Consider the following 26144-nt stretch of genomic DNA (forward strand, 5'->3'; position numbering starts at 1 on the left):
AATTTTGAATTTTTCCTTGTTAACTAAACATTTCTATACTTCGTTTGCGGGGGAATATAGGAATCACCTTGTCCGTCTGTCTATGCAACAAATCTGGTCCATATCTTTCTAATAGAGAGACATTGGAAATTTTTACTTCACACAAAAATTGCTTTTGATCTGAAGATGTGTCATGACTTTGACCCAAGGTCATTTTGGCAAGGTCACTGGCAGAAAAAGTGCAAAATTCATGTCCGGTCCACATCTTTCGCATGGAGAGACATTGGAAGTTCTTACTTCACACAAAGATTGCTTATGACCTGAAGGTGTGTCATGACATTGACCAATAATCATTCAGGCAAGATCAAGGTCACTGGCAGAAAAAGTGTGAATTTCTCGTCTGGTCTTCTTATGGAGAGACATTGAAAGTTCTTACTTCACACAGAGATTGCTCATGACCTGAATGTGTGTCATGACCTTAACCCAAGGTCATTTGGGCAAGGTCAAGATCACTTAACTGAAAAATGCAAAATTTGTGTCCGGTCCACATCTTTCGCATGGAGAGACATTGGAAATTCTTACTTCACACAAAGATTGCTTATGACCTGAATGTCATTTAGGCAAGTTTAAGGTTATTGTTTAAAAAATGCTTGCTTGTGTAAGGCCACATGAAATTAGACTTCAGGTTCTCATTTCCCCTGCCTCTCTGAAAATGGTGTACCCTGATATATATTATTTTTTTGTCCCCCGCCGCAATGCGGTACGGGAACATAGAAATGCCGGGCGTCCGTGGGTCCGTGTGTCCATGCGTCCGTCCGTCACACTTTTTTGTAAGCGCTCTCATGCCTACAAATTTTGACGGATTTTCATTAAATTTATACCAAATGTTTATACCACTAATACCTTGGTCAAGTTCGAAAATCAGCATTGGTCGATACTTTTTGTTGGAGTTATGGGACTTTGACCACAATAATGACCCAGTTTTATCCAAAAATTGACCTTGTAAGCGCTCTCATGCCTACAAATTTTGACGGATTTTCATTAAATTTATACCAAATGTTTATACACTATAATACCTTGGTCAAGTTCGAAAATCAGCATTGGTCGATACTTTTTGTTGGAGTTATGGGACTTTGACCACAATAATGACTCCGTTTTATCCAAAAATTGACCTTGTAAGCGCTCTCATGCCTACAAATTTTGACGGATTTTCATTAAATTTATACCAAATGTTTATACCACTAATACCTTGGTCAAGTTCGAAAATCAGCATTGGTCGATAGACTTGATACTAGTATACTGCTTGACCGGCGGGGGACCCAGGAATTCTATTCTTGTTATTTATTTGTTTAACCAATTTTTCCGAAAAAAAAAAATTGCAATCAGTATACTAAAAATTCAATACATTTAATGGCTGCTTGACATGTTGATTATCGTTCGATTCCAGTCAAGTTAGTTATCGTAAGGATGCAAATGTCTTCATTCATTAAAGAGACAGTACGACGCATCTTATAAAAAAATCGACTTGAAAAAACTTTTCGATCGAGTTTGGTATTTCTGTACTACTCATGAATGTATAAACTTTCAGAAAATTACAAAGTTCTCCATGAAATAAATCTAATTATTTCATTAAAATTAATAATTACGTATAACCTATCACATAGTGACATTGCAACGTTTTATGGGGTTCAGCCTTCTATACTAATACGCATGCGTATTTACGTTAAACATTACACATGCAGGGCTTGCAAAGATTCTCCTGGACACTTTTTGATAAAAATATGTCTTTTCTACTTCTCCCAGGTAATAATTGTTCATTTTTTTTTTAAATAACCACTATTCTTATTTTGTAAGCATTTATTTTTCGTGTTAATCGTAGGAGTTGCTACAACCTTAATTCATTTTTGTAAATGAGGCCCCTTTAGGGGTTATTTGACATATTTATGTCTGTTCATTTTAAAATGAACGGAAATTGGTAAAACATTTATAAATTATCGAGTAAGTGAGGGTGTGTTCCATTTAGAGAGTCCCTTTTTTCCTCGTATACAATGATGCCCTTAGTCGGACGAAAATCTTGTAGTTTTCAGCACGTGTCAATTACTGTCAATCAAAGTCCACGTGGTACAAATAAACGATATAAGTTTATTCCGGTTTGTACGACCCTTAAATTTCCGGAAGTCTTTTTAAGTTATTTTTAAAGTTGAAATAAAATGCAATTAAAAGAGTAGAAATTGGGTTGTGTATTCATGTTAGGATTTACAATAAAAAAAAATAGAGCAGTTGTTATTTTTAGAACATGGACAGTGATATAGATAGCATCCATTATTTTCTATTATTGTTATTTTTAGAACATGGACAGTGATATAGATAGCATCCATTATTTTCTATTATTGAAAAATACTCAAGTTATGAATTTTTCTTGGGGGGGGGTATCATTTGTGAGCTTGCTCACAGTACCTCTATTTATTTTTTTATAATTCTTTAATTGTATTGTATTTATTTGTTATAATCTTTATTATTCAATTATACATTTAGTTATTTAAAGTAAATTCATATTTGTCCCATTTGAAATAAGCAAGGGTATTAGTCCCATCAGGACTGTTCTAGTTTGTATTGCTGTTTCTTTTCTCTAGCTGCTCCAGGTGTGTTGACAATGTTTACTGGTGTGACTGGTGTGTTGCAGAGAACAAATGTCAATATAACACTGAGATGTGTTCTGGGGAGAGTGTCAGCAGTCGAAATGTATGTATTTGATACTTTATGATTATCCAAGGAGCTTCATGAATTAATTAATTTGATAAAATTTGCAAGAGGTGAATAAAATGTTAATTAGTGTAATTTCAAAGTAACATTAAATACTATGTTTAAAACCATTTTCAGGATACTTATGTACAAAACTACACCAATTACATTGTAAGTTTTCTAATGCTATAAATCTGCCTTTGATAGACTAACGGCCTGCTAACATTTCTGTTATTATGTATTCATCATGTTTTTATTTTCAATTTCATGAACTTGAACCATTTAAAATGTAAACATCACTGACTATTTGAAGATAATTAAAGCCCTGAATATTATTAGTATGAAATTCCTTCATTATGCAATATTCAATTCTTTGTTGCTCATCCAATATTCAAACTCATCATGTCTACATTCCTTGTGTAAAGTGCAGCTCCTTTATATAACAACACTGCTGTGTTTCAATGTGATATCAGAGTACCTGATGATCTCAGATATGATTTCCTATTATTTAAGCATCCTCAAACTGTTATATTCAATCCATCAATGAAAAAACAAAGCTCCTATTTTAGAGGTAACTTTATGAATACACACAGTCGTTTGCAGATGCATGGGTAGGCATGAACACAATTAGTGGGATTTTATCATGTTCATATTCTCAGGTATGAAATATTCCACAATTTTCATTGTTTTCCAATATGTACATCTTCCACATTCAATTTAAAGGGAGATTCGTGTGGTTTCGTCAATATTCATTGGCATCAATATTCATGGATTTAGTGAAAATGACAAGTTTTATATATACTTAAATTTCTAGTCAGTGATTTTTACAAAATCAATAAGATATTTAAACAATGAACATTTAATTTAGTTGAACAACTTGACAATGAAATCCATGAAAATTGCTGTCAACAAATACATGTATTTATTAAAACAAAATACTTGAAGTTTTCTCAACAACTCATTTTAAATCATTAAAATTTAAGATTTTATTATTTTTTTTTACTTTGAACTTAAATATTCAAGACTTTTCATACATTTTCAATTATAATGTCTGAATTTTATATAAACAGAAAGAAACTTGCTGAAATATTGTTTTTCTGATCATCTTTAGAGACCTAGGCCTACAATTTGTATTAAAAACCTTTTTATTTTGCTGAAAATATACAGGTGATTTATAAAGGTACAATATATTACCTGCAAGAGACAGCCTTTAGGTCAGATGAGCTTTTCTAATCAAGATTTGTCCGCTGACTATCGTTGTCGTCATTGTTGTCACTGTAAACATTTCACATTTTTATCTTCATCTCTAGAACCAACGGGCCGATTTTAACTAAACTTGGTACAAAGCATCACTTGGAGAAGGGAATTCCAGTTTGTTTAAGTGAAGAACCACACCCTTTTTAAAAGGGAAATAATTTAAGATTTTAGAGAAATGTTTTGTATTTTTCAAAAATCTTCCTCTCAAAAACAATTTGTACAGAAATGCTAAAGTGTAAATTCAAGTTTATTCAAATCATGGTCCCTGGGGTAAGAGTGGGGGCCATGATGGGGGATGAATTTTTTATATAGGAATATATAAAGAAACTGTTTTAAACTCTTCTCAAAAACCTTTTGGCTAGAATGCTCAAATTTGTGTAGAAGCATCTTCTTATTGTGTAGATTCATGGTCCCTAGAGGTAGGGTTGGGCCACATATGGGGGGGGGGGTGTTTAATTTTTACATGGGAAAAAATATAAAGAAAAATCTTTCAAAATCTTCTGGAAAAGCATTCAGCCAAATAAAAAGCTGAAACCTTTGTGAAGACTTCAATTGTGTAGACTGAAGTTTGTGCCACCAAAAGGGCGGGGTTTAAATAGGAATAAAGAAAAATCTAAAACAACAAGAGGGGTTTGGTAATATGTCAATAAAATTTTTGTGTTAGATCTTAACTGTACTTAATTGTCAAGATATTTTGAATTTGATACTATTAAGCTCCTTTATTCAGAGTTATGGCTATTGTTGCTCAGGTGAGTGATGTTGCCCCTGGGCCTCTTGTTTACTGTTTATGAAATTAGAGACTAATCACATATTAATTTTAAGCTATTTAATTGTTTAGAGCATTTGAAAATCAGAAATATGATTTTGGCATCTGGCAGTACCTTTTTAGCTCACCTGAACCAAAGGTTCAAGTGAGCTCTTTTGATCATCTGTTGTTGCTGTCTGTCTGGAAGTTTTAACATTTTTTACTTATTCTATGTACTATGAAATCTTGGAATATTTTTAAAAAGTTTCATTTTTAAAAATTTCAAAATGGAACGATACAAGAAACTGTTGTTCAGATGAGCAGTGTTACCAGTGGGCCTTTTGTTAATCATTGCCCCCACTTTCGAGTTTCAATATTTACATTTCCCAGGGCTTTTGCATTTCAAAACTTACAAAATAGTTCTCCTGATTATTTTGATCACAAGTGAGCTATCCTGATAACATTTTGTTTAGCATATGTCTGTTCATCTATCTGTTAATCAATCCATTGGTCTATCCATAAACTTTTTACATTTTCCACATCTTTTCAAAATGTCAATTTCAACCAAAATTGACAGGGAGTATTCTTAGGTTAAGAAATTTCAAGTTCAATGTAGGCCCAAACCCCCTTCAAAGGGAAGAAAATTAAAAAGGTATTAGGATGGAGTGTTTTAAGAATATCCTCTATAACCAAATAGCTTGTAATATATCTTAAGTTTTAAATATAGAAAGTACCCGAGACGCACAACTTTTGGTACAGATGAACAAAATTGTTTGTACAAGTGCCTGACTAGACATGATTATTTTTTTGAGTGAAGTGCATATAATATTTGGATCAAGGTTTTAAGATTTATTGACTTGTTAAGTCCTAGTCACACTATCACTTTTCTTGTACCGTCATTTAACAACATTCAAAACAAGAGTTTAATTCATGTAAGCTATGCATTGAAGCAACATATGAGCATGGCAAGGTAGAGTCCCCAGACATGCTATGTAATAAATTTAGGGCTACCAGTCCTTAAAAAAAGAAAGGTGGACAATAACAAAAGAACTAAAGAAAAAATTCAAAGTTTATGACAAAAGGAAAACAAAAAACAGATTATTGAATGATTTCATGGAAATGAAGAAATAAACAAATGTCAACTGTTTTCTCTGGGCTGGTTGAATTTTAACAGGGCTAACAATTGCAACTTATACTTGGTGTCAGCCCAGAGTGTCTCGCTAGTATTCTAATGGGTTTAAACACTGCTGATGTAGAGTTCTTTTCCCTGATTATGACAGAGTTCACTTTGAGTTTATTGTTGTTCGCCTTTTTAGCTTACCGAGACGAAGTTGGGGGTAGCTTATGCTATACCCATTTATGGACTTAAAAGACTTGGATGATTATGAAACTTAACAGACTTGAATGCCAATTCTGAGCCATAGTTTTTAGCTCACCTGAGCTGAAAGCTCAAGTGAGCTTTTCTGATCACATTTTGTCTGTCGTCCATCGGTCCGTCTGTCTGTCCATAAACGTTTCACATTTTCAACATCTTCTCAAGAACTACTGGACTAATTTCAATTAAACTTGGCACAAATCATCCTTAGGCAAAGGGGACTCAAAGTTGTGAAAATTAAGGGCCACACCCTTTTTCAAGAGGAGATAATTAGAAATTAATGAAAAATTTTGAGAACTTTTCAAAAATCTTCTTCTCAAGAACCATTTAGCAGGGAAAGCTGAAACTTGTGTGGAAGCATCCTCAGGTAGGGTAGATTCAAAATTGTGAAAATCATGACCCCCAGGGGTAGGGTGGGGCCACAATGGGGTTGAAGTTTTACATAGGAAATATTCAGAGTAAATGTTTAAAAATCTTTTCAGAAACTTATCAGCCAGAAAAGCTGAAACTTGTGTGAAAGTATCCTCAGGTAGTGTAGATTCAAAGTTGTGAAAATCATGACCCCCACGGGTAGGGTGGGGCCACAATGGGGGGTTAAAATTTTACATAGGAATATGTAGAGTAAATCTTTAAAAATCTTCTTCTCAGGAACTAATCAGCCAGGAAAGCTGAAACTTGTGTGGAAGCATCCTCAGGTAGTATAGATTCAAAGTTGTGAAAATCATGATTCCTGGGGGTTGAGTGGGGCCACATTGGGGGGGGGGGGTGTTAAAGTTTTACATAGAAACATATAGAGTAAATCTTTGAAAATCTTCTTCTCAAAAACCAATCAGCCAGGAAAGCTGAAACTTGTTTGGAAGCATCCTCAAGTAGTGTAGATTAAAAGTTGTGAAAATAATAACACCCCCGGAAGTAGGGTGGGGCCACAATGGATGGGGGGGGGGGGTCAAAGTTTTACAAAGGAATATGTAAAGTAAATCTTTAAAAATCTTCTTCTCAGAAACTAATCAGCCAGATGATTTTTTATAATTGTTAAGACTTTGGCCCCACAAGAAGGTTCAGAGTTTGATGTAGGTTTTATATCCCATAAATAAACAGTTTTTAAGGATCTTTTTGAGAACTGCAATACTCAACATGTGATATGACTATAAAATTATCCTGTTAGAAAAGGGACTAATGATTATAAACATAAGAATATCCAGGGGGAAAAATGGATTATATTTATACAGGATCTACATGTATTATTGTACATTGTCCAGATAGTTTGTATTATGACTCCATTAAGCTGGTTTTATCATACCTTAGATTGTTCCTCGGGTGAGCGATGTGGCCGGTTGGATTGAGACCACTGTAATAATTATTCCCAAATCCTCCTACACCTGTATATTGGTTGACACCCTTCTTATGTAAACAGTAAATCTCTTCAGGGCATTTGTTACACTTCAATGCACACAGGTGAACCTCTCCTTAGTGAGATTTAGGTCAAAGTCTAGTAAATGATTCCAGACTGTCATTTTTGGTGCTAGAACCATTATGATGTCATAATTAATTTGATGAATCTATTCCCGTATTTTATGGCTCTAAAAGACTGATGTTGACATCATTTTAAAGAGGAGGTCAAGAACTTATTAAATGCCATTTTTGAAGAGACTGTAGGTATTCTAGAGATGTATATTTCATTAGTCAAAAATTGACCAAACTCTGAGATTTGTTACTTTTATTCTTCATATTTCATAGAAAATAGTTATTTAAAACATGATTTTTTAATTGTGTTACCAAAAATTTAAGCCCCAGTACACTATATGAAACAAAGGTATAGTTAGGAAGCATCATTACAATAATTTATATGTTGAATTTCATAGACCTGTAGGCACCTTTCATTTACTAGATCTTGACCTTAAAGCTGTAACGGGATGGGAGAAATAATGACTGACCAGACCAGGATTCGAACCCGGGCCCCCTGAATCTCTAGTCAGGTGCTCTACCAACTAAGCTATCTGGCGCCGTTATTCGAACTGGTCTGACCGTCACAAAGCTATCAACATCAACAGTTGTTCCGCATAATCGCACACAGGACTTACCTTACCTGTGTACACATTTTACACATTGTACACATTTTATTGTTTGTTTATTTACCATTCGTATGTGTTAATTAAATGCAGGGCTGATTAAGAATCAGTTAACTATAACTAGATATTATTATGTATAAGTAAGTATTTTAAAAGAGCATTTAATATAACAGAAAAAAAATATTCAAATAAATTTTCCAGGTAAAAAGAGGGGCAAAGACAATTAGTCATTTCCTCTATTTACTTCTTGTCAAAATTGGTGCCAGTTTGAAACCATCATATGAGAAACATTTTCTTTTGAGCATTTATCAACAAAAATAATGACTAAAATGCTATTTCATTGCTAATACAAGTTAAATAATTTCATTTTTAAACTATTGACATACAGATTACATCTTTTCATTGATAATGTATGTCTTTAAAAAAGTTATATTTTTTTCTACTGTAACTGTCTTTAATTCCACTTGTCTAAAATTTCATGATTTCTTGTGTAAGTACCTTTCATGGTGTTTTTAATTTCACGGATAATCAATTTCTTTTCCTTGAAAGGTAAATCCTGATTGTAAAAAAATCTGATAAGTGATGAACCTGCATCATGTATTTACATTATTTTCTTAATATGAATAACTTAAAATAAAGGCCTTATTCGTGTTAAGTGCTAAGAGAATGATAAAACAAGTTGTGTGGAATGTAATAAGCACTGGTGTATAAAGCGCATTGATACATTTGTCATGAAAATTTGGGGAAAATGTACATGTAATTTGTTAAAAAGAAGTACACATTTATAATCAATCAATCTTAACATGAAGCGCTGATTGTGAATGTTGATCACAGACAACGTCATGGTTGTACAGGAGTCTTTGCCTTAAGAAGATGTCCGAGATAATAAATGACAATAACCCGTGTTCACAATTGCCTTTGATAGGGCCACAGAGATAAAGGTCAAACGAATCTTCCCTTATAAATAGTTGTTTAATTATAATACTAATTAAATTAACATGAAATTCATGTTTGCTATTTTTAAATATACTATGATTACGATAACAAGTGGCCCTCATCACGCACACATGCATCTTTAATGGCGGCCTACACAGAAACGGTGAATGCACAGCTCAATATTCACGGTGGTTTAATGTTCACAGAAAATTGTCTCACTTTGAACATAGTGCAATTAAAAACACCATAATGTTTTCCACGTTTACAGTTTTCCAAAATCAAAGACCCCCAAAACTCTAAATCTGTTAATCTAATAATAAGTTAATTTTCTGATCTAAATTTTCTCTGACAAATTGACTATCAGTCAAGCGGATCCCACTGTATATCATATTACAAGAGGCAATACTGTATCATATCATATAATACATTTAAGCATTGAATCATTATTTTTTGAAAGATATAGTCTCATAACTGCAGCGGTGTGGACATACAAATTGAGTAACACGTGTTAGCGCGTTATGAAAATTTGTATGCACACACTGCTGCAGTTATGAGACTATATCTTTCAAAAAATAATGATTTAATGCTTATATTTACATTTTTTTAACTTCTTTCCTTGTCTGCAAATGTGATTTATACGTCCAAATTTCTGATTTATTCTAAGGGTAAGTTCAAATTAATGGAAGAGCCACTGTAACAGCCACAAGCGTAAACTTTGATTCTCGCTTGTGACGTTGCATTTTACAGCATTCACCGTTTGTGATGTCATAATAAAACTAGTTGTATTAACCTTTGGGTACCCTGTGTGTGTTACGGTCTTATACCTGCAGTATCTTTTCACAAACTTTACATGCAAAAAATATTCGGAATGTAAATATTATTGTTTATATACAGTCGCACCTGTTTTAAGAGGCCACTTGTGGAACAATGATAAACTGGCCGCTTAAGACAGGTGGCCTCGTATTCCAGGTTTCAAATTAATAAAGAAAAAACACTGAGTACATTCATTTTGGCCCTATTGCACAGATTTATAAATAGCATATGTAATGGCGGCATACATGGAGATGGTGAATGCACAACTCAGATTGCTGAATAAACAGTTTTTATTAATTTTAAATGGCTGTTTTCATTCAATTTATCTATCAAGGGATTAAGAGCAAAACAATATTTGCTAAATATGCCTGAACAATTATTTTTAATTGATTAAATGCAGTAAACAAACAGTAGTAGCATTTCCATACAAAGGCTATATGTACTGAACTACAATAGCCAATGTTCTACCTCTTAAAACAAAGCGTCATAATTCCATTGGGATGTTTAATAAGCACCTATCCTAATAAGCATCTATTCTTGCAAAGAAATTTTCTAGAAAAAATGTGCATATTATTGTCAAATTGCTGTACATGTTGAGCTGTTAAGTGCAGGACTGGCCATTTAATAACATTGTAATGAAGTATACAAATAAATGTAGATATATAAATAACACAAAACAGGTGTTATAATCAATTATCTCATCAAATCCCTGCAGACTTCATGATCAAATTACACACTCAATTATTTGTCAATACGGTAATTAACTCATTATCAGCTGTCGAAATTTGGCTTCTTTCGATACGGGGTCACATGTCATAGTCAGAAGTCATGGGACAAAACAGACAAAATGGCCTTTGAAAACCATGGGACCGCTGGCCGCGTTAGACAGGTGGCTGCTTAAATGAGTTAAAATATAGTGAAAAACTGAACGTGCAGGATTGTAACTGGCCGTTAATGGTGAGTGGCCGCTGATTAAAGGTGGTTGTAACAGCAGGTGCGACTGTAATACAATTTTATATCGTATGATATAATATTTTATCTTACAATTTCATTATTTATAAACAATATCATTTCATTTGATACAATATCATATCATACAATATCATACCATATCACCTGATACAATATCGTATGATATTAAACATTATTATACTTTCATGTTAAATACTGAAATCTGATTGGTTTAGACGCAGTTGATAATCTGTTCTATTACCCTTAGCGTTAGCAACACACTTAGCAACGGATTACATAACGAATTGTTAAATGCGCGTAAATGATGCGCGCATGGTTCGCAGTAGAATTCAAGTCATTCCTATAGAAAAGCATTTAAGTTTTCTTTAAAATTGACATTCAGTCACTCTGCGTCGGTTGACAATGGTTGTCTCGGGATGTCAATTTCAACTGTTACCCTCCAAAACAGGCACTATTTATATAATATTGATTAATTAAAGTGCCTGTTTGACACCCCGAGAAAACTATTGCCAACTGATGGAAGCAGAGGTTGAGAATGGATTTTGAGGGAGTGTCCTTTTCAAGGAATTGTGGGTCCAATTCTGACGACAAAAGTATTAATATGTTTAAAGAAGGAAAGGTTTGAATTTTCTCTTACCTCAGGTGTTGTTGTTTTAGGATCTAAGTGCTAGCCAGTGGTTTGCACTGGCAAGCTTTGCTCTCTATTAACTTTGCATTTTCAGCATATTGGTTGTCACAAAATGATTATTTCATAAACATGAATACATATCTATGAATTACAGACCCTGAAACGTGCTACTACACCTTTAAAACAAACCATACTGCTCCGTGCAAGAAACGAAACGAAAAGTACCGTTCACAAAGCGTACCGTACCATTCACAAAACGAACCGCACCATTCGCAAAGCGAAACATTATCGTTCACAAAACGAACTATACCGTGCAGAAAGCATGCAAGATAATGTAAGTTAGACCCGCCTCAAAATGGTCAAAAAATGGACGGGGATTATCGCCAACCAGATAATTTCAATAGGTATATATAGATTTCTAAGGCGTCGAGCTAATGCTCGGCAGCCTTCTAGCGATCGTCTGGATTGGCAATTGTCCAAAAATTCATGCTCTGCACCGCCTTTTAAATGCGCATAAGAAATAAGTTCCTTAAAGTATTAAACGTATTACAAGATTTTTTTTCCATTTATTCAACTAAATTGTGTACAAAAACCCAACTTTGCCTCCCTGGTGATTGACAACTCATTGCATAAGAATCAATTTGCTTAATCAAGAAATGGCAGATGAATACAATAAGGCCTAAGTTTAAAGATTCACTAAATATTATTTTAGTTTATCACTTACATTTTAATTGGAAACCGTGCCCGATAGAAATAACATTTTAGATGTAAATTTATTTGTTATCAGGCACGGTCTCCAAAATAAATGTAAGCGATAAACGTATCTTTAATTTCGTTGCAAAAAATAAACTCGATAATGCAGTTTAGATAGCACATGTTGTGGATTTGTTTGTAAACAACCATACCATAGGAAATCTTGTTTCAAACAGGAATTGAAATAAATAAATGTATGTTTTATTATTATAATTCAGGACACACTGTTAATTTATTCAAATTATGAACCTGTGAAAATTGTTCAAAGACTGTTTGAAGCAGAAAGAAAAAAATTATTTTTGAACTTTGAAATTTCTTCGATTTTTGCAATTATGATGAGTTATTGTATTAAAAAAGCACCACTACCTATTTTATAAGAAAATACACTGATTTTTGTTTTTAAAGCAGCAGAAAACATAATTATACCCCCCGCAAACAAAGTTTGGGGGGGTATATAGGAATCACCTTGTCCGTCCGTCCTTCTGTCTGTCTGTCTGTCCGTCTGTCTGTGCAATCGTGTCCGGTCCATATCTTTCTTATGGAGAAACATTGGAAGTTCTTACTTCACACAAAGATTGCTTATGACCTAAGGGTGTGTCATGACCTTGACCCAAGGTCATTCAGGCAAGGTCAAGGTCACTGGCAGAAAAAGTGCAAAATTCGTGTCCGGTCCATATCTTTCTTATGTGGAAACATTGGAAGTTCTTACTTCACACAAAGATTGCTTATGACCTAAGGGTGTGTCATGACCTTGACCCAAGGTCATTTGGGCAAGGTCAAGGTCACTGGCAGAAAAAATGCAAAATTCGTGTCCGGTCCATATCTTTCTTATGGGGAAACATTGGAAGTTCTTACTTCACACAAAGATTGCTTATGATGAAAGGGTGTGTCATGACCATGATATTGTTTGTAATATTAAATTTTCTTTTTTTTACATATTTTTACATTTTATGGTAATTATGGTAATGTTTTGGGAGTTTATTAAATTTAACAAGCTCATCAAAGAGAATCATAGTCCTATGGGATCAATTTTCTGATATGGAGTTCCATTGTACCATAGGAGAAAGTGAGGAAAATTAAAAACAACTAATTGCATCTGTCAAGACTCTTATTAGAAAGATATTCAAAGTTTTACTAACAAAAGAGCATTGTTTAGTTTTGAACATATTATATTGTGCTAATATACATTTACATAAATGGATTAGGCAGCAGGCAATGCCTATGTAAGCCTTCTTCATAACAGAAGAGCATTGCTTGGCTACTGGTATTTCCATTTACTGCAAAGGGAGGGGTTATTGTCATTTTGTTGGTTTTTAAGCTCACCGAGCTGAAAGCTCAAGTGAGCTATTCTGATCACATTTTGTCTGTCGTCCGTCTGTCTGTCTGTCTGTCTGTCTGTCTGTCTGTCCGTCCGTCCGTCCGTCTGTCTGTCCGTCCGTCTGTCCGTCTGTCTGTAAACTTTTCACATTTTCAACATCTTCTCAAGAACCACTGGGCCAATTTTAACCAAACTTGGCACAAAGCATCCTTATCCTAAGGGGATTCAAAGTTGTGAAAATTAAGGACCACGCCCTTTTGCAAAGGGAGATAATTAGGAATTTATGAAAATTTTCGAGAAAGGACTATATATGGTTTGAGCCTAAAATGGCCCCCTAAAATGAACATTGTCATTTTACTGTAATTCTTCGTTTTATTTGTACAAATATACATTTGAAGTTTTTTCATAATTTTCATTTTGATTTTAGTACCCACAATTTAAAAATATGACATCATAAAGTTTACCTTTTCCCGCCATTTTCTCATTTTTAGCATAAAACGGCTTGTTTTTAGGTAGTTTTTCTTTAAGGAAACATTGAGCGACTGCTTGAACAAACAAAATATTTTCACCAAAGATGTATCTATCCAATACTTATAAGTGACAAAAAGTTCGTTCTTGTTCAAAGAGTCGCTCTATATTTCCCATTCGAAAAAAGATAAGAAAAATGTCAATTTTTGATTGATTTTGATTAAATTATAAAAATAGCGTCACTTCTGACGTCATATACTGCCAGTGAGTGCATATAAATTAAATAAATAGGTGAAAAACATATTTCATGTCAACTCTTTTATAAAATAACACAACAAAATAATGTACCTGAATCATTTTAAAAATAGCGAATTTTGGGGGCCAAATTTGACTAATATCATATATAGTTCTTTTCAAAAATCTTCTTCTCATGAACCATAAGACCAGGAAAGCTGAAACTTATGTGAAAGCATCCTCAGGTAGTGTAGATTCAAATTTGTGAAAATCATGACCCCCGGGGGTAGGGTGGGGCCACAATGGGGGGGGGGTCGTAGTTTAACATAGGAATATATAGAGTAAATCTTTAAAAATCTTCTTCTCAGAAACTAATCAGCCAGGAAAGCTGAAACTTGTGTGGAAGCATCCTCAGGTAGTGTAGATACAAAGTTGTGAAAATCATGACCCCCGGGGGTAGGTTGGGGCCACAATGGGGGGTCGAAGTTAAACACATTAATATATAGAGTAAATCTTTAAAAATCTTCTTCTCTGAAACTAATCAGCCAGGAAAGCTGAAACTTGTGTGGAAGCATCCTCAGGTAATGTAGATTCAAAGTTGTGAAAATCATGACCCCCGGGGATAGGGTGGGACCACAATGGGGGGGTTGAAGTTTAACATAGGAATATATAGAGTAAATCTTTAAAAATCTTATTCTCAGAAACTAATCAGCCAGGAAAGCTGAAACTTGTGTGGAAGCATCCTCAGGTAGTGTAGATACAAAGTTGTGAAAATCATGACCCCCGGGGGTAGGATGGGGCCACAATGGGGGGGGGGGGGTCAAACTTTTACATAGGAATATATAGAGTAAATCTTTAAAAATCTTCTTCTCAGAAACTAATCAGCCAGGAAAGCTGAAACTTGTGTGGAAGCATCTTCAGGTAGTGTAGATACAAATTTGGGAAAGTTATGTCCCCCGGGAGTAAGATAGGGCCACAATGGGGGGTTGAAGTTTAACATAGGAATATATAGAGTTAATCTTTAAAAATCTTCTTCTCAGAAACTAATCAGCCAGGAAAGCTGAAACTTGTGTGGAAGCATCCTCAGGTAGTGTAGATACAAAGTTGTGAAAATCATGACCCCCGGGGGTAGGTTGGGGCCACAATGGGGGGTCGAAGTTAAACACATTAATATATAGAGTAAATCTTTAAAAATCTTCTTCTCTGAAACTAATCAGCCAGGAAAGCTAACACTTGTGTGGAAGCATCCTCAGGTAGTGTAGATACAAAGTTGTGAAAATCATGACCCCCGGGGGTAGGATGGGGCCACAATGGGGGGGGGGGTGGGGTCAAACTTTTACATAGGAATATATAGAGTAAATCTTTAAAAATCTTCTTCTCAGAAACTGATCAGCCAGGAAAGCTGAAACTTGTGTGGAAGCATCCTCAGGTAGTGTAGATACAAAGTTGTAAAAATCATGACCCCCAGGGGTAGGGTGGGGCCACAATGGGGGGTCGAAGTTTAACACATGAATATATAGAGTTAATCTTTAAAAATCTTCTTCTCAGAAACTAATTAGCCAGGAAAGCTGAAACTTGTGTGGAAGCATCTTCAGGTAGTGTAGATACACAGTTGTGAAAATCATGACCCCCGGGGGTAGGGTGGGGCCACAATTGGGTGTTGAAATTAAACATAGGAATATATAGAGTAAATCTTTAAAAATCTTCTTCTCAGAAACTAATCAGTCAGATGATTTTTTATAATTGTTAAGACTTTGGCCCCAGGACAATTCTTTGGCTTTACAAGAAGGTTCAGAGTTTGATGTAGGTTTATATCCCATTTATAAACTATTGTTAAGGATCTTTTTGAGAACTGCAATACTCAACATATGATATGACTATAAAATCATCCTGTTAGAAAAGGGACTAATGATTATAAACGTAAGAATATCCAGGGGAAAAATGGATTTTATTTATACAGGATCTACATGTATTATTGTACATTGTCCAGATAGTTTGTATTAATTATGACTCCATTTAGCTGATTTTATTATACCTATTGTTCCTCAGGTGAGCGATGTGGCCCATGGGCCTCTTGTCTTTAAAACAATTAAATTAAAAAAAAATATCATCAGATACATAAATTTGTAAATGTATTACTTTTATACATATGTGTTAACAGTAGATTCTGAAAATTTTGATTTTAATTTTTTTTGTTAACTTACTTTTGAGTTGGTTCGCAAAGCGATCAAGTCCTTGTTTTCTTAGCTGTTTCTGCGAAAATTTTACACTACGTTATTCGTGCGCTATAGAAAAAAGTGCATGCATTAACAGCTTTTGTTTGCATGATTGCCAATTTGAAATTGGTCAACAATGTCACCTTTATTTATACATATATTTTTAAAGTTTTTCTTGATATATAAAAAATAAAACAAATCAAAGTAGTTTTTGTTCAATCGATGCCCATGAATTTACAACTTAAACGGGGCAAACCCTGTTCTGTATTACTGTTTGAGAAGTTCCGAATGGAGATTTGCGTAAAATCTATTTTTAGAAAAACCCAGTTTGTTTTTCAATTGAGCTCGCAAAGCGAGAAGACCCTTGCTGTCATTGGATCTCTTGGAGTGGATTTTGAGCACAAATGTGAATTGATAATGTGCAATATAGTGCAATTAGTTCTTATTTCTTTGTCATTGAAATATTATACTGGTCCTTTGTCTGTTTCCTACGATATGTTTATCTCTCGCACGTATCAGCTCGCACATATCAGATTGCCAGTCACTCTAGCATTGCCAGTCTATCATTAAAATATCAACAGAACGTATTAAATCAAAGTACTGAAAGTACTGACTTGAGTTGATGATTCAGAAATCAGATATTTATGACCCTTTTCTGCTCTCAACAAGCAGAATTTAAAATAAATCATGAATTAAAAGTAGGGTGATTTCACCATGCATCAGACACCTTTGGATTTTTCCCTTTGTTCACGCATCAAATATTGTTCAAATATAAATAAAACTTGTTTTAAAAGTTACAGGTTTTCCCCTTGCTTAATTATTATGTCTCCCCTTTCAAAGGGGAGACATATTGGTTTTGTCGACTTTCTTATTCTTCTTCTTCTTATTAGGGTCTTCCGTCTTCAGCGGAAGACCCTTCTATTATTCTTCGGTTTCTTTTTCACTTTTCTTATTATTATTATTAGGGTCTTCCGTCTTCAGCGGAAGACCCTTCTATTATTCTTCGGTTTCTTTTTCACTTTTCTTATTATTATTATTATTATTATTATTATTATTCTTTTTTTGTCTTACAAATTTTGTGCAGGCGATTTCTCAGAGATGGGACAATCGATTTCTCTCAAATTTTCAGGACTGAAGCCTCGTTATCTGAAATTTATACCGCTGAAACAGATTTTGAAAATTCACTTCCGGTCGGAAGTTATCGTCCGTTTACGATTTTAAAAAGTCAATTTTGTCGCTCAGGTTTTTCAAAAACGAGCAAAGATAGAGAGCTGAAAATTTCAGAGATGAAAGATCTATCGATTTCCTGGTGCACCTCGGTATAGAGAATGTTCGCCGTCACTTCCGGTCGTCACCGGAAGCAAAATTAAAAAATGCAAATTTTCAGCTTTTTATTTTTATATATTTTTTCCAATAAGATGATAGTGACCCTTTTACTGATTCAGAATATGTAATTTGTTTCAAAATCGATCAAGGCGTTCTCGAGAAATTAAGCGTCAAAGTCCTGAAGCGAGAGTCCGAGTAGCTCAGTCGATATAGTCGTGGACATGGCCCAGGCGACCCGGGTTCAAGCCTCGAGTGCCGCAAAATTTCTTTTCATTTTTTTTGCTTAGATCAACGATTTTATCTTTGAATTGATAAGTTTAATCTAATCTATTCAAAAATCGGACGGAAGACCCACTCGTTGCTCGCAACGAGATCGAATCTAGTTATTATTAAGGTCTTCCGTTTCCAACGGAAGACCTTATTGTTATTGCTTTGTTTCTTTTTCCCTTTTATTATTTTTTTTTTTTCTTACGCTTTTTTGTACAAGAGATTTCTTGAAAACGGCTTGACCGATTTTAGTGAAAATTTCAGATCTTGTAGATATTGATAAATACCTTATATATAATTTTTTATTTTTATGACGTCATTTCCGTTCGGGAGATATTAACGTTTTAGTGATTTTTAGAGGGTCATTTTGTCCTGCTATCTCCTCCTAAACGAAAAAAGATATTGAATTTAAATTTTCAGGGATTGTAGACAAAAGATTGTAGATGTGTTTAAAGGCATTTATGGTTGTCTGGCTTCAAAGGCGTCGAAGCTCGCCTGGACCCGAAAATCGAGTTTGAAAAAACAACGTAATTTTTAATGGTTTTCGTTCTTTATCTCCTTTCCTGAAAATATTTTACCATAACATATAGAACAAATAAAATTTATATTTACAAGAGCTTTCGTTTGATATCAAGAAAAAGGGGCTGGTCCCTCAATTGAGGGGCCAAAAGGGCTTTAAAGTCTTTCTTCCATAGCCCTTTACTGAGAAATATTTTGTAATATGTTAAAGAAGCAAAAATGTTTATCTTTCACTAAAAAAACTATACATTATAAAATTTTTATTCTGCGTTACGTAATTAGGGGTTTTAAGGGGCCAGAAAGCCAAAACTTCGATCGAATATATCTCAAAAATGACAAATATTTTGAAAAGCAATATAGAATAAAAGATGCTTAGAATGATGTTTTAAACAATATTCAATCATAAAAGTTTCGTTATCTGGCCCCAATAAGGAGATTAGGGGTCGGCCCCTAAAATGTCCTATCCCAGATAGCTCTAAAACGGCAAAGAATTTCTAAACACTTGTTGAACAAAATATGTTTAATATCAAAAGAACTTTCATATGATGCCAAGAAAAAGGGGCTAGCACTTCAATTTAGGGGCCAAAAGGGCTCTAAAGTCTTTCTTTCATAGCCCTTTACTGAGAAATGTTTTGTAATATGTTTAAGAAGCAAAAATGTTCATCTTTCACTAAATAAACTATACATTATAAAATTTTTATTATGCGTTACGTAATTAGGGGTTTCAAGGGGCCAGAAGTCCAAAACTTTGATCGAATATATCTCAAAAAGGACAAATATTTTGAAAAGCAATATAGAATAAAAGATGCTTAGAATGATGTTTTAAACAATATTCAATCATAAAAGTTTCGTTATCTGGCCCCAATAAGGAGATTAGGGGTCGGCCCCTAAAATGTCCTATCCCAGATAGCTCTAAAACGGCAAAGAATTTCTAAACACTTGTTGAACAAAATATGTTTAATATCAAAAGAACTTTCGTATGATGCCAAGAAAAAGGGGCTAGCACTTCAATTTAGGGGCCAAAAGGGCTCTAAAGTCTTTCTTTCATAGCCCTTTACTGAGAAATTTTTGTAATATGTTTAAGAAGCAAAAATTGTCATCTTTCACTAATAAAACTATACATTATAAAATTTGTATCATGCGTTACGTAATTAGGGGTTTTAAGGGGCCAGAAGTCCAAAACTTCGATCGAATATATCTCAAAAAGGACAAATATTTTGAAAAGCAATATAGAATAAAAGATGCTTAGAATGATGTTTTAAACAATATTCAATCATAAAAGTTTCGTTATCTGGTCCCAATAAGGAGATTAGGGGTCGGCCCCTAAAATGTCCTATCCCAGATAGCTCAAAAACGGCAAAGAATTTCTAAACACTTGTTGAACAAAATATGTTGAATATCAAAAGAACTTTCTTATGATGCCTAGAAAAAGGGGCTAGCCCTTCAATTTAGGGACCAAAAGGGCTCTAAAGTCTTGCTTCCATAGCACTTTACTGAAAAATATTTTGTTATATGTTTAGGAAGCAATATATTCATCTCACATTTATTTAACAATATATTATAATTATTTTATCATGTGCTCCGTATTAAGGGGTTTTTAATGGGTTTTCAGGGGCCAGAAGTACAAAACGTTTATAACATACCTCAAACAGAACAAATATTTTAAAAAGCATCATTGTAAAAATCAATATAGAATAAAATGCTGAGAATGATGTTCCTAACAAAATTCAACCATCAATTTTTTTTACTGTTGCCCCGATAAGAAGATAAAGGGTCAAATATCAAAGTCAAGGTCATATAACCTTCAAAAAATCGCACGGAAGACCTCCTCGTTGCTCGCAACGAGATCGTGTCTAGTTATTATTATTATTCTTTTTTTGTCTTACAAATTTTGTGCAGGCGATTTCTCAGAGATGGGACGATCGATTTCTCTCAAATTTTCAGGATTGAAGCCTCGTTATCTGAAATTTATACCGCTGAAACAGATTTTGAAAATTCACTTCCGGTCGGAAGTTATCGTCCGTTTACGATTTTAAAAAGTCAATTTTGTCTCTCAGGTTTTTCAAAAACGAGCAAAGATAGAGAGCTGAGAATTTCAGGGATGATAGATCTATCGATTTCCTGGTGCACCTCGGTATAGAGAATGTCCGCCGTCACCTCCGGTCGTCACCGGAAGAAATTTTGAAAAATTGAATTTTTCTACTTTTTTATTTTTTTATATTTTTCTTTGAAATTTTTACACCTTATAGTGACCTTTTTACTGATTCAGAATATGTAATTTGTTTTAAAATCGATCAAGGCGTTCTCGAGAAATTAAGCGTCAAAGTCCTGAAGCGAGAGTCCGAGTAGCTCAGTCGATATAGTCGTGGACATGGCCCAGGCGACCCGGGTTCAAGCCCGGAGTGCCGCAAATTTTTTTTCTCTATTTTTCGCTTAGATCTACGATTTTATCTTTGAATTGATAAGTTTAATCTAATCTATTCAAAAATCAGACGGAAGACCCACTCGTTGCTCGCAACGAGATCGAATCTAGTTCTTCTTATTCTTCTTCATCCAAATTTGTCCAAGCCGTAACTTAAATACCCTTTGACATTAAGACTTCAAACTTAGAACATAGGTAGATGGTATTGAGAAGGAGTGCATGCCACCAAAATTTTTGACCTTGACCTATTTTCTTTTTCAAGGTCAAGCGTTTTATAAAAAATAGAGTTTGGACTATAACACAACATTCCTTAAACATACAAACTTTTAACTTGTATCATAGATAGATGGTATATAGTCAAGTTGAACCTTACCAAAATTTTTGACCTTGACCTTAAAATTATATTTCAAGGTCAAATCAGAAAAAACTTCATTGTTCACCTCCTAAATATTCTTTGACAGAAGGACTTCAAACTTTACACAAAGAACAATTAAAATACACTGAGGTGTACTATTGATAAATATTTGACCTTGACCTTGTTTTACTCAAGGTCAACTTGAGAAAAAATAATTAAATTTTGTCTGGGTGGTACCTTAGATACCTTTTGACATTAAGACTTCAAACTTGGAACATAGGTAGATGGTATTAAGAAAAAGTGCAGGCTATCAAAATTTTTGACTTTGACCTATTATCTTCTTCAAAGTCAAGCGTTTTATAAAAAATATAGTCCGGACCATAACACAAGACTCCTTAATCATACAATCTTTTAACTTGTATCATACATAGATGGTATATAGTCCAGTTCAACCTTACCAAAATTTTTGACCTTGACCTAAAAATTATATTTCAAGGTCAAATTAGAAAAAACTTCATTGTTCACCTCCTAAATATTCTTTGACAGAAGGACTTCAAACTTAACACAAAGAACAATTAGAATACACTGGGGTGTACAATTGATAAATATTTGACCTTGACCTTGTTTTACTCAAGGTCAAATTAAAAAAAAAATAATTAAATTTTGTCTGGGTGGTAACTTGGATAGCTTTTGACATTAAGGCTTCAAACTTGGAACATAGGTAGATGGTATTGAGAAGGACTGCACGCCTCCATAATTTTTGACCTTGACCAATCTTGTGTCTCAAGTTAATTCATTTTCTAAACTGTATCATATATGGATGATATCTAACATATAGCTGACTTCATTCTTTTTCACTTATTAAATTTGCCCCATATTACAATCCTTTGGGAGAAGGGGAGACATGTGTTTTTTTGTATAAAAAAACAATACCCACTAGTTGGAGAAAAGTTTGTGAAATTGTTAAAAAAAGTAGAAAATAATGCAAATTATTGAAGTGCTGAACTATTTCACCATGGATCGGACAATATTTACCAAGCATCGGACAGCAATTGCAGTACAGTAGAGATTAAAAAGTAACAACATTTTCTGGTTTTAATGCAAAAATACAAAGGTTCGGAAAAATTGATTTATTCAATTGCTATTCAGATTTCTTTTAATATGCATTTAGGAATTTAGACTAGTGCTTCTGTTTAAAAAAAATCTTAATCATAAGGGGTTCTTTGTCGTGCCAGCTCCTACAGGAAGTTTGGACTAAAAAGCATGTGTCTGTAAAACTTGATTATTAAGTGGTCTTAGGAAAATGTTTGTATCAGTTATTTTTATGGCGTAGAGCGAAGCTCGAAAGCCATCTAGGGATCGTACGTCCGGAAGTTAACATTTTTAGGAGCCAAACAACTCAAATGAGTGCAAAATTTTCTTATGTGTTTGAAGAAAAATAGATGACATACTCTAATTTCGAGCAGAACCGTACGTCAACAAAACAAGTTTGCAGAAATGGTTGCCGTCTTTGAAAATGTTCACATTTTATTGAAAACAATATGTCTCGGTTTCAGCGGATGAATACACTAGCACCGAGACACATGCGATAACTGGGCTTACATACTCAATTTGGTTATGAAATAAACCAGCCTACAAAATAGATTATTTTGTATCCATATCGAAAATTGACAATGCACAAATGTTTGATCTTGTAGAAACAAAACTTCCTAATCGAGCGATAAGTACATCAGCTGATCTACAACCAAGTTATTTTAAACCAACTAGGGAACTACTTTCACTTTGCAAACAACGTGAATGGGTGCTTTCTTTTATCTACCCCTGATCTTTTCGGCCCGTGTCATTTGGACCCTAGTAAATTTTAGATGAAATTGATAATAAGAGACAGAGTGGTTATCAGCAGTATACAATATATAGAATTAAACACAATCATAATTTTAATATTTATTTCCATATGAATAGAGAAAAAAATTCTTAAAAAAATTGTTTAACTCCTAAGATATTTCTAAACTTAAATTTTCAATTAAAATTCAAAACTTTTTAAGAATTAGGTGAGCAAATTTGTAATGAATTGTAATTTTATTAGTTATGTGATAAAAAACATTTTCTATTTTTTTTAAAGTTGACTAATGTATTTGTTTTTATTTCTGTTTTTAAAAAGTTAAAATTGATTACTGATAATTTATGAAAAAAATACCAGCTTTTGAACTTGGTCATTTTTTGGCAAAATATTGTGTATAGGGTACCCTCATTGTACGGATAAGTCCTCCTACAGTTTTCAAGATAGGAAGTTGTTCTTTTGCAGATCAATTAAACATATATCAGAGGTATGCATATTGCTAGGATTTTGATTTTCAATAATTTATGAAAAAAATACCAGCTTTTGAACTTAGTCATTTTTTGGCAAAATATTGCATATATGTTACCCTCATTGTACGGATAACTCCTCCTACAGTTCTCAAGATAGGAAATTTTTCTTTTGCAGATCAGTTATACATATATCAGAGGTGTGCATATTGCTAGGATTTTGGTTACTGATAATTTATGAAAAAAATACCAGCTTTTGAATTTAGTCATTTTTTGGCAAAATATTGCATATAGTGTACCCTCATTTTACGGATAACTCCTCATACAGTTTTCAAGATAAGAAGTTGTTCTTTTGCTGATCAATTATACATATATCATAGGTGTGCATATTGCTAGGATTTTTATTACTGATAATTTGTGAAAAAAATACCAGCTTTTGAACTTAGTCAATTTTTAGCAAAATATTGCATATAGGGTAACCTCATTGTACGGATAACTTTTCCTACAGTTTTATAGATAAAAAGTTGTTCTTTTGCAGATTAATTGTACATGTATCAGAGGTGTGCATATTTTTAGGATTTTTATTTCTGATTATATATGAAAAAATATCAGCTTTTGAACTTATAAGTCATTTTTGGCAAAATATTGCATATGGGGTACTCCATTTCACTGGATATGGGTTGACATGGATTATGTATACAGTTCGCATATAAAAAGAAAACCCGGTTTGCTGTCACATTGACAGCTTTTCACTTGTTTAAAAAATTATTTAGGTTTTTACTCTTCAAATTAACTTAACTCGACGCCATTGTGGCCCTTCAGGCCTTTGATTTAAATTTTTATTTTACTTCACATTCAAAGTATATCACAAGGAATGGGCACATAATCTCCTTATTATTAGAAGAAATCATGCAGTGAAAACTGTCCGATGCATGGTTAATTTGTGTACGATCCATGGTGAAATGAACATATGGAACAAAAATGACCTTGACATTAATTGTTCAAATTTCTTGGACTTATTTTACTCAAATTTTGTTTCAAAACTTACTTTTTTCTAAATATATTACACAGAGAGTACATTTTCACGAATTCACAATCAAACGCACAACATTCAAATAATGCTATAGTGTAAAATCTTCGTAACTAAATTTTCAATCATGTCGTATTTGACGTCATTTTACAATGCCTATATTGCTATTTCTTTGAGAATGTGACTATCAAATTCTTAATAATGATAAAGTTCATTTGTTTTAATTGAGGAATATACGAAACAACACATGAGCGTATGCACATTTGTTTGTATCTATACTACTATATTAAAATATTAGACTCGAATTTTTAAGCTTTAATACCGATAAATCGGAAGAGTATTGCCTTTTGTTTTATATATTTTAAACATCATTGGTACTTGAAGATTACCAATTTGTTTTTATTTTTTCTCAATCAAGCTTTGCTAATTAAAAATCAGTGAAAATTCCTCAAAAAATTCCGGAAATCATCTGGATTTTTTGGATTTTGCAATCTAGCGCGTGCGCAATACATTCACGCTAACGGGATCTTTAGTTCATGTTTCTACAAAATCATATTTGCATTAATAAACTCAGAAACGATAGAACAAATATGTGTAAATTTTCATTGGAAATTTGATTGCTTTATATTCTGTTCATATATAATTTTATGATTCCTTATGAGAGAAATCATAGAATAACAAATATACGTATTTACTTAGTACTTACTTTTGTCTTCATGTATCTTTTAGCAGAATGAAGATATAATGTATAGATTGTTTTATCGTTAAAATGAAAAAAATATATTTATGTCCTACGTACCCGGTTTTACGATAGAATGCGTTCCGTGTATTGTCTCTGTAGCATAGAAAATATGTGTACATTGTTGAAAAAGTGTAGAATTTTTAAATTATATGGATTAAATTTTTGATAAAAGGTATTTACAGTCAGTCTCAAAATGGTTTATTATGATTAATTTGACTGTTATTTTCAATGCTTCTTCATTCATTTTCTACAAAATCGTTACGGGACGATTCTGCAATTTTTTGTTACATCACGGGTATATGTGAGGCATAAATAATAAATGGTTACATTGAAATTAATGTTAAAACGGGCTTGGCCCCTGTGGATGTATCTATTTTGTAAATGTCCGATATGCAATGTCAACCCGTGCACGCAAGGGTCAAAGTCTAGTATTTATTAACAAAGTTGTCCGATCCAAGGTATGTGTCAAATGCATGGTTAATACACCCTATACAAATATCTTATTATCCCTGGCTACAACATATTAAGGCGAGAGAAATTTAATTTTTAGTTTTACGGATCCGCCGACCCAATTTTTTCCGATTTTGTAAAAAAAGAAAAGGAAAAAACAATCGTATTTTCAGAAATTTTTAAGTTTGACCGATCTTTGTTTTAAATTTACTTTATTTTAT

The 26144-nt window shown here is 33.5% G+C and overlaps 1 protein-coding gene across 6 annotated transcripts in view; it reads left to right on the top strand.

Annotated features, from left to right (window-relative positions):
- The window catches only part of LOC128158169 (plexin-B-like), a 342553-nt gene that overhangs the window by 86658 nt on the left and 229751 nt on the right, over nt 1-26144 (top strand). For 5 of the 6 annotated variants that reach the window (XM_052820921.1, XM_052820923.1, XM_052820920.1 and 2 more), the window contains exons 9-10: nt 2613-2721; nt 2860-2892. In XM_052820921.1, coding sequence (XP_052676881.1) covers nt 2613-2721; nt 2860-2892 — 142 coding nt within the window. The remainder of the gene's footprint in view (nt 1-2612; nt 2722-2859; nt 2893-26144) is intronic. The other variant, XM_052820924.1, reaches the window with a different exon arrangement.

The sequence above is a fragment of the Crassostrea angulata genome, chromosome 8 (assembly GCF_025612915.1).
Source record: "Crassostrea angulata isolate pt1a10 chromosome 8, ASM2561291v2, whole genome shotgun sequence".
Lineage (NCBI taxonomy): Eukaryota > Metazoa > Mollusca > Bivalvia > Ostreida > Ostreidae > Magallana > Magallana angulata.